At 34.7% G+C, this 10,556-nt stretch overlaps 1 protein-coding gene across 1 annotated transcript; it reads right to left on the minus strand.

The window, feature by feature from the left end:
• Window positions 1-4,256: 4,256 nt before the first annotated feature.
• Window positions 4,257-7,537, minus strand: LOC141640369 (F-box/LRR-repeat protein At3g59190-like). Its single transcript, XM_074449173.1, has 2 exons — window positions 7,428-7,537; window positions 4,257-5,283 (listed from the first exon to the last, which is right to left on the minus strand). The coding sequence occupies exons 1-2, from the start codon at window positions 7,441-7,443 to the stop codon at window positions 4,307-4,309; spliced, it is 993 nt and encodes a 330-aa protein (XP_074305274.1). The 5' UTR covers window positions 7,444-7,537; the 3' UTR covers window positions 4,257-4,306.
• Window positions 7,538-10,556: the final 3,019 nt, after the last annotated feature.

Raw genomic sequence — 10,556 nt, forward strand, 5'->3', positions numbered from 1 at the left:
GGCACGATTCCAATTAGGGTCATGAAGGGCGCCTATGGGGTTCTTGGGGATTGGTGATAGGGACGTTGTGACACATAAGTCAAGGATTTTCTTTGTGAGTGAGGTGATTCAATTCTTTGCATCCGTCCGAGTTGACAAATCGGGTGATTTCCTCACGGCTAAGGTGAATGGTAAGCCTCTGAAACTTACTCAATCTGATTTTGCTACCGCCCTTGATATCTCAACCGGAGGTTATGATAATCTCCCCTCTGAAACCTGGATAGCCTTACCTTACGCCTCACCCCTTAGTGTCGCTCAAGTTGTTTGTCCTAAAACAGTCACTTGTGGTCCCGTAAGCAACACCCAAATACCCCCTCCTCTTTGAATTGTCTTTAATATGTTGTGTCGTTCCATTTACCCTTCGGGTGACCGGGGAAAACTCTCCATAGCCCAACAATACCTAATTTATCACATTGCAACTCACAAAAAGGTGAATTTGATTGGGTTAATGTTTAAGCGATTTCATCTTATTTCGACCAAACTCCGTAAACCCTCTTCTAGCATGCTACACTTACCCTATGGAATGTGGTTGTCAATCGTGCTCAAGGCACATGGGGTATTAGTGAGTTCTAGTTTGGGTTCATTAGACATGTGTGACATCATGAATGATGGTCAAATGGGGAAAATGCTTATCAAAGTGGAAAATGATGAATTAATCTCTGTGAAAATTAAGACGGATCCTGAGGTTGGGTCGTCTAGTCAAGTGAATACGGGTAGTATGCGGGAAGTTCTTCAAGCCGTGGCTGAGTTGAGTGCTTGGATTAAGCACGATGCTCATCAAAAGGATTTGGCCATCTCGGCTCTTGCTTCCACCGTGGACCTCATTCGTGGTGAGATGGATATTATATCCACTCTTGTCTCAACAAAGGAAATTGGTGATGATGCTCAATTGGATGATGATCCCTTGGGTAGTGGCTCCGATGGTGAACAAGCTTTCTCTCCTTAGCCTATCCTATCCTTTCCGGCCCCCTTAACTTTGTCCTTGCCTTTTACATTTTGTCCCACCTTGTTGTGCCCTCCTAAGACTATTTTTCTTTACTCGTTATTTTGATGCTTGGTGGTGTATTTTAAACTTTATTTAGCCGTGGTGAACTATGGTGAACTTATGTTTAATCCTTATGTTTATGTTGACTTTGTTACCTTGTCACGGTTATATGTGTCTTTTTGCGTTTTCTTGTGGTTATCTGCACTCTAATGCCTTTGACATCCCTATCCTTTTTGATGATGTCAAGAGGAGGAAAAGGTAAACTCATGCTCTTAATCTCTTTGCATATTGATTAACTAATGTCTAGGCCTAACCTTCTTAGCTTTGAATCTTGTTTTGGGGCAATGTAAAATTATCATGGTTAGTTTGATTCAAGTTCTTGCTTTATATAAGGTAATATTGTCCCTTCTCTCATGTGATCTTGCTTGATTAAAATCTTGAATTAAGGTGTTTACATTGCTTATACATTCGTTTAGGGCTTGTCATCATCAATGGGGGAATTTGTTGGATTCCTTATGATTGATGATAACATGCCCATTTGATTTGTGTTATCTTAGTTTACCTTTTCAGGATTAATGATTAAATCAAGCATGGATTAAGAAGTGTTGAAGTTGTTAATCATCCCATTATATTGAGTCTTAAGTGTCATCTAATGTACAAGTGAGAAAGTAGAGTATCTTAGAGTAATAGAAACAGTTAAGACGACTGTTACTTTCACAAGTACGTAAACAGCTGCTTGGATTGTTGCCACAATTCGTAACACTTGAAGCCTTTTTATCTTTCGAAAATCTTTCACGTGTCTCTTATTTTTCAAAGATAAACTTCAGATTTTTATTAGGAGTTGGCCTTCAATAAAGAGTGGTTTGAATAATTATTATTTTCAAAATGTTTCCTCTTTGTGAAAATTCAACCCTTTAGTCCTTTAGAAAACAAGAAATGCTTTTTGCCATATTTGTGTAAACTTGTCATCATGTGACTTGTTTTTCCTCTTTGTTTTCTGAATTTGCATGAGCTTTTATGGATATCTTTCAAACACTCTTTCTCTTTTCTTGCCTTTGCAAAAGAACCTTCTTTGATGCAAGCTTTGGATGATTGTTGAGGCTCCTCACATGTGTGGTCTTTGACCCTTCAAAACCCTAGCAACCTCCTCACCCATTCTCTCTATAAAAGGCGAGCCATTCCTCCATAAAAATCCCAAGACTTCTTTCTGAAATTAATTTCAAGTTTGCAAAATTATTTTTCAAAGCTTTAAACCGTGTGTCTTTGCAAAACTTCTAAGAGTCTTCAAGTTGTTACAGTCGTGACTACTGTTACTTTAACATACTAAACTCTCTTGCTTATGAATTGTTGATCTTGTAAAAGTTGTCCATCTCTATTCTTTGCTAAGAATATGTTAGTGGAAACTTGATCCTTATAACATTCTAAGTGTGTTAGTAGAGTTTAGGACGGAGTAGTCTTCAACTCTTGGCAACCGGAGTAGGTTGCGAGTTGGCTTGTCATAATAACGAAGTAGTTCTTGGACTCGCTTTACAACCGGAGTAGGTTGGTGTTTTTTATTGTACGGGTCTTTTAGTTGTCGGAGTAGATCACTAAAAGAAATCAATAAAAAATAGATTGGACGCAGGCACTTGAGTTTCTTGCCGAACCAATTCAAAAATCATGTGTTCAATCTTCTTCTTTTATTTCCGCTGCTCTTTTATTTTGTTTGCTCTTGCTTTGCTTAAACTTTGAAGTAATAGCTCATTCATATCTTTGTCACATTTGGTCTCAGATCTGTATTCCATAAATCGAGACAAATAGCTACGATCAAACAGTTGTTACTTTCATACTTAAAGAAACATTCATTCCTATACTCGTTTAATCTTGCAATATTATTCGAAGTATTCACTTATCACTTTTGTTCTCATAACTCACTTTAATTCAATAAAGTTGAAGTTAAATTTTTTAAATAGTACCTAATTCACCACCTCGCCCTCTTAGGTACTCGAATCCATAAACTCAACAGATTAGTGCACAAGGAAGAAGAAACAAGAACGATGCAAGTGCACAAAAAGGTTCAGCCAAATCGAATGACAAGGCGGAATAGATAAACTAGTCATTGTATAATATTATTAAGATAAAGAGGACTGCTATTCCTCCTTTCCAAATCATTCAAATCATTCCGATTTTGATTCGAGGGAGGGATAATAAATCCTTCCATTTCGATCAATTCCATATCCCTCAAAAAAGGAAACTGTTATTCTCGCTTTCCCGCGAAATTTGTCTTTATGCAGAGTCCAGTTCTAGCTTCGACATGGAATAGAACCAAAAGGAAGTGTTCTTGTTATCCTAGTCCATTATTTCTACACAACAATCTTTTGAAGCCCTTGGAAGCCTCAACAGATCCATACAGATGTCCAATTTCGCGCCCTCCACATTAGTCTCCCCATCGTCCTCGATATTTGTATAGACGTCCATCTCCTCCAGGACACTCGCGCTTTTAAGAAGATGCCCCATAAGTGATAATGAACACATGTGCCCACAAAAACTGAACACTTCAATCTTTTTGACATGGCATGGAAAAGGGACCAGATTAATATCTGAAGATCGCAATGAGTCATAGCAGTCATCCGGACATTGGTGGTATCCAGAACATTCGCAGCAATGTAAGCCCTGGATAACAAACGCATGAAGTGAGAAAAACTTAATGACAGTTACAAAGTAAACCATTTTATGCAAATTCTTGAGCACGGTAGCTAAGGTTGCCTCACACAAGAACTTGTGCTAGCTATGAATTTAAAAAACTATTATGAGTTGATGCTAACCGATTCAAAGCGGACAATTTGAAGTTGAGGACATTTCTCAAGCAAGCAAGTTACGTATTCCCACGCAATATATGGACAGTCACCAAGGTATAAAGTTAACAGGCTACGGAAATCAGGCATTTGCTTCTCGTCATCACGTGTAAGCAGCATCTGTAAAATGAACAATATTCTCATAATATGAACAAATAATATATGTTTCCAATTCCAATGCAAGAAAACAACTCGACATATTTTAACTCCGGATTTATGATGAAGAAAAATAAAATGGGTTAATAAAGTGGCTGCACTTCTTTTAATACGGAGTAGTAATTCTTGATGCAATGTCTGACCGTGTCATCCAACATCTTTTCTATATGTAAAAATACACGGGTAAAGCTGTGTACATTCCACCCCCTACCCTGCGTCCCTGCCACTTAAAAAAATCCTAGAGGCACCAATATTTGAGAGAAAATAAGAGGAAAATACAGGGCATATACAATTATACCTGCAGTGAGTCCATTTCAAAACTTATTTTTACGGCTTTATAGGCAGCGGCTTCTAAAATTTCACGGTTCAGATCTACTTTAGCAGCAGAATCATCTGCGCTGCAACTAAAAGTTAGGCTTGCCTTCTCAAAAGAACACGAGTTCTTCCACGACGGAATAATTCTCACACCAATATTTGACTTGTACTTTAAATATACCAAATTAGGGGCGTCAATCTCAAATGTGCCCAACAAAAAAGAGCAACAGTTTATTGTTAGCTCTTTGAGTATTCCCGTCCGATGAAGAGCATGACCACCGATGTCACACTTGCAATATTTAAGAGTCAATTTTTCAAGCAGTTCACAGCTAGAAAACAATCTTTCAATTGATTCAAAATCAAAGAAAATGATATTATCCAGATGAAGGATCTTCAGTTTTGGCAACGAGGGTGATCGAGGAATTTCAATTTTGTAATACTCACGATCTCTAGAACCCATCATTTTCAGACTCATTAGTGTTTCACATGTGAAGAAGCCATCATGATTAGGCACGCAATCAGTCTGGCGATCTAGCTTATAATGAAACTCTTCAACACCCTTTTGTAAAACATAAGTAAACCAACGATTCAAATCTGAATCATGATAGGTGTCATGACATACTAGACTAAATTTCTTAATGGGTGAGATTTGGTGCAATTCCAGAATATGATCAACATACTTTTTAAACCTTCGAGAGACTTCTAGTTTCTTATGTCGTGCTACTAAGCTTTTATCTTCAAAAGAAAGACAGGTCGTCAAAGTAAAAAGGTACCGCCATCTGGTTGATAGAATACTTGTGGTCACAGCAAATGTTGTTGGCAGAAATGAAAGCATGTGACCAAGCAGTTCATCAGGTAAACTGCTGATCCTATCCAAACAATTCCCACTTATTGGGTCTTCAAGATGTCTACCAAGATTCATAGGGGGTCTCATAGTCTTCACACGACTGTTACCTGAAATGCCATAAAAGCGGAACTAAAACATAACAGACTGGTAATATACATTGATTGTGTGAGATTAAAGAGATATATGCTCGGTGGTTAACACTTTTAAAACAAGCACACACCCCATCCCGCAAATCCGCTAACACGAGATTCAGCAATTGAAACGTAAAATGGTGCATCCCCTGCCCCCTTTATAGTTTTATACTACTATTTTATACTCCTATATTCGAAAGATAAAAGCGAGTGAAACATAAAATGGTGCACAAGATGAGACAGAGGATCGTCCATTTTGAGATCATAAACAAATACAATACAGGAACACGCTTACGAAATTGAAACATAAAATGGTGCAGCATTTACTATATGAATTAAAACATACCTAATCATTAAATTTCGATTTAGCTTCAAGTGGTAAGTATGACCATAAACTAAAGAGTAATTTAATAATTACTCCCTTTTATAAACCACTTTACTAAAATTACTCCTTTTCAAAACTTTTTAATAATTTACTCCCATAAAATGTTCTCGGTCAAAATCACCCAAATTGACACTCCAGTAACAAATTCCGTCAATTTTTAAATTTTACGATTTTAAGTCTATTTTTATGATTTAAAATACCCTTCTCTATATTCATCTTCTTCATTAATCATTCACATCCTTCATTCCCTTACTTCCTCTAATCCTCCATAACCAACCACCACCAATATGCTACCACTACCACATCAATATGAGGCTTGATACTATCCGGGAATTTTAAGGTGGTAGTAGAGCTAGATAAAATAGAATCTGAAATTGTCAGGGCACTTGAGCTGGTCGTATCTCTCATATAATTGGGTGATGATATCCCTAACATTGATGCTGAAGGTGACCCTAGTGAGTCTCTTACATCATCTCCAGAAACCATAAAATTTACATCCTCCATTCACATCCTTCACTCCCTTACTTCTTCATTTATCATTCACATCCTTCACTCCCTTACTACTACCAAACACTTATTGGCCTGGCGAAAACATCAAAGAATCAAACAAGGTGATAGAGGAAATTGGGAAATTAGGGATTTAATTGAAAATTTGAAAAATGTTTTTCTGGGTAGTGTTTAATTGAAACTTTGAAAATTGGGAAATTAGGGAACACTACCCAGATGACAAGAACGTTTTTCTAGGTAGTAACTAATTGAAGCTTTGAAAAACGCTTTTTCCTCCTGACCCAGGTGACAGAGGAAACTGGAGAAATTAGTGATTCGATTTTAATTGTTTAAAAGTTTTCCGTGTCGGGAATTTGAAGTGTGGGCGATATATTTGTGGTTTGTGTTGGGTATTGGTGGTTGATGGTGGTCGGGGAGAATTGTCGAGAAATTGGCGATATTGGATGTGGTTTGTGTTGGGTATTGGTGGTTGGTGGTGGTACGGTGTTGGGTTTAATTGGGGTTGACGAATGGTGTTATTGCTGCAATAGTGCGTGAATGGAGTGGTGTCGATTTCCATTCCGCGCTTGAAGGCAGATGACGGGCGTGGGAAATGGTGATGCTCCTTGGAATTAAAGGTTGTCATGATGGTGCGGAGGTGATGATGATTGAAGGAGCAGGTGTGGGTACCACGTTGTTAGCGTGGTTGAGGCAAGACGAAGGTCCGAGCTCACAATTAAAGATGAAGATGGTTGGGTTGACGAAAGGTGCAAGTCCCAGAACACGTTTTACAAATGAGGGAGGAAGACAGGGGCAAAACGGTCATAAATAAAGATTTTTCACCTGAAAGTGTATTGGGTGCAATTTTTAACCTGAGAACATTTTATGGGAGTAAATTATTAAAAAGTTTTCAAAAGGGAGTAATTTTAAAAAAGTGGTATCTAAAAGTGAGTAATTATTAAATTACTCTAAACTAAAAACACAAGAACACGCTAACGCAAGCACATTAATTAAATCCTACTAACCAAATAAATTCTGAAAAAATGGAATTATTGCAGAAAAACCCAATAATTAATTGGTGAAAGTATGAATTTTGACCATGTACAATAAAAGTGACAGTTAAAATAAGACACAAAATTTAGGTATAAATTGAGGCATACAATACTCATTTTACACACAAAATATGACAGTTATATTGCAAGAAAAATAAAAGTGATAAACGAAACAGATGAGAAAAAATTGAAATTACCTTCAAGTTGGTACATTTTGTACTCTTCGAATAGTCGAATGAATGAAGAAGATGGAAGGGTTTTTTATTTTTTTTTTGAGGGAAAAGGATGGAAGGGTTTTAACTTTTAACTTCTGAAGGACGACAGTCGACAGGTGTTTTTAGGGTTACAAACCGTTTTTAGGGCTGAATGTTTAGATGGAGTCTTTTTTAGGGAAAACAGACTAGACCTGTTAAAACTAGACCCGATTCGGAAATTCGATCCGCCCAATCCGTTTTTAGGGTTATAAACCCGTTTTCTCGACCCCTGACCGGTTTGACTCGAACCCGAAATGATCCGTATTTTAGAGTCAAGACCCGACCCGAACGAGTCGACCCATTGGGTCAAAGTTAATCAAAAATCTTATATCTTTATTAATTCAGAAAACAATGCTGAATGGAGATTAAGCCATGTCATTTGTACATTTTTTTTTTGGGAAATTCAGGTTATGATGGGTCCGTTTGTGTGCAAAAAATTTATTTCTTCAAATCGTCTCCCAATACAAACATGCGACAATTTTCGTCTTAGAAAACAACTAGTTTTAAACCCGTGCAAAATTGCACGGGTATGTATTTGGGCCAGAATGAATGTTTTTTTATGTATATTTGTTTTTGCATTTGCATTGTACCTATCTAATTGGTCTAAATCAACGATGTACATAGTTAATGTTTAAATTTGTTACAAACATGTGTTCACATGCACTGGTTTATAAGGAAATAACGTAATCTACTCTTGTAAATAAAAATTGCATACATAAAAACTTTACATTCGGATAAAAGAAATATAATCTAATAATCAACTTTGACATATGTAATTCATTTTTGTAAGTCATTTCCGTTGTATGTTCGAACCCGTATATAACTGTAATTCCTTCTGTAATTTTATTGTGTAATTTTGTTTCAAAAATTATGTAATTTAATCACATTACTCACATTTGTAATTAATTCTGCGTAAATGTTATGCATTTTCTTTACACGGATTGTATAGAATTTTATCATAATATTAATTCGAATAAGTATTCCATAAGATTATTTTATATAATTTGTTGCGACACGGAATTTAGCGCATGTTCGAAAAGACGGATATCTGAATAATTAAATACGTTGCACACTCATGGGTCCCACCATAACCTGAATTTCCAAAAAAAAGAAAAAAAATGCATTTATGACGTGGCACGCTATACAATGAGTATTGTCGTCTGAATTTATATAGATAAGATTTATGAAATAATTACATACAATCGGCATAAATGAAATTAATTGCATATAATTGGAATGAATTACAAATCGGAATAAATGAAATTAATTACATATAATCGAACTGAATTATATAATTAATAATAAGCTTTTATCTTCAAAAGAAAGACGGGTCGTCAAAGTATAAAGGTACCGCCATAAAAATATGTTCTCATCATAATCAAATAAATAAATTAAACCATAAAATATATAACCCACAACTTAGAAACTGATGGGTAAATGGAAAATAGGTATTAAATAAATAAATGAATGAATATAAACTACCTATAAACTATTATAGGTATTACTATAGCTTTTATAGCCATTACACAACCATTGATTCCAATATTTAAATTTTATTTTTAATTTATTTTGTATTATTATTGAATAAGATAATTGAATGTCAAGAAATTCAAGAGGTGAATTAAATAAGAAAAAATGTTAATGAAAATGGTGGGGGGTTAAGCAATATGAAGAGTTTTAATCAATTTATTAACATATTTTATTATAAAAATTAATTAAACAGGAAAAATTATTAATTAATTTGGTGGGGGTGTTAAGTATTATAACGAGTTTCAATCAATTTATTAACATGTTTTATTAAAAAATTCAATTAAATAGGAAAAAACACTTAATAAAAATGATGGGTGTTGAATAATATGAAAGTTTTAATTAATCTACTAACATGTTTTATTACAAAAAAACTCAATTAAAAACTCAATTTTAATTATAAATTACGAAACTTTGATGTAAATTTGTAAGGGTTGCATAAATTTTGGAAAATAATATATTTAAATTAATATCATGTAATAAAAAATTGATAATTCATGTCATATTTATTCGTCATGTCACTTTAAAATTTGTCATGTCATATGTAGTAGGTGACGTGGATTTTTGTTAATGTTAGGTGACATTGTATACGTGACATTTTAAGTTCCTCTTTTAATAATATTGTATAGACTAGTTTGAATGCCCGTGCGTTGCAACGGGGTAATAAACTTATTTATAATGCAAAAAAAAAACGTTATAAGGGTTTAATGTTTACATTCTATGTCTAATGATTGCTTTACATATTATTAAAATATCTCTTTCAAAAAAAATAAAAGATTAATATATACGTGGGTTAACTCTTATTTATAATCATATAATCACCCTACCTTATACTAATCTTTCGATGTGAGACAATTCTATTATTTATATGTAATATATTCACCAAACTTGGATTATTTTTCTGATGTGGGACAATTCTACTATTTATACGTAATATATATTCATCAAACCTGCATTATTTTTCAATGTGGGACAAATAACATACTCAGAATTACACTATCTTTTTTTACACTTAGTTCGACATCCAACCAGATCCCGAATACCGAATACGGACAATTGCTACTCATTATATCTAATAGTTATATTTAAATTTAATAATATGATCAAGTACTCTCCATTAATATTTGTACGTTGTTTTTCTTAAAAAAAAAATTCATAATTGAGATACGGAAATTTTTCGTGGTACCCCTTAATTTTGTCAAATTTTCCATGTTACCCCTACTTTTAAGAATCTGCCTACGGTACCCTTGAGGTTCCATTTTTTTGCCCATGGTACCCCCTAATGTAAAAGTTATTAAATGGACGTTAAGTTTGATGGCGTGGTAATAAAATAACAATTAAAAATAATTCCCCTTTATTGTTTTATTGGTACGAATATCTCTCTCTTTTAAATGAAAATATAATTAACTATATCATTATAATATTAGAAATTTCTCATGGTAACTTTGAATTTTGATAGATTACACATGGTACCCGTTGTTCCGGGTGTAATTCCGAAGCAGGTATTGTTACCACTCGTGGCTTGTAGAATGACGTCTTTGATTG

Source organism: Silene latifolia, unplaced genomic scaffold (assembly GCF_048544455.1).
Source record: "Silene latifolia isolate original U9 population unplaced genomic scaffold, ASM4854445v1 scaffold_79, whole genome shotgun sequence".
Lineage (NCBI taxonomy): Eukaryota > Viridiplantae > Streptophyta > Magnoliopsida > Caryophyllales > Caryophyllaceae > Silene > Silene latifolia.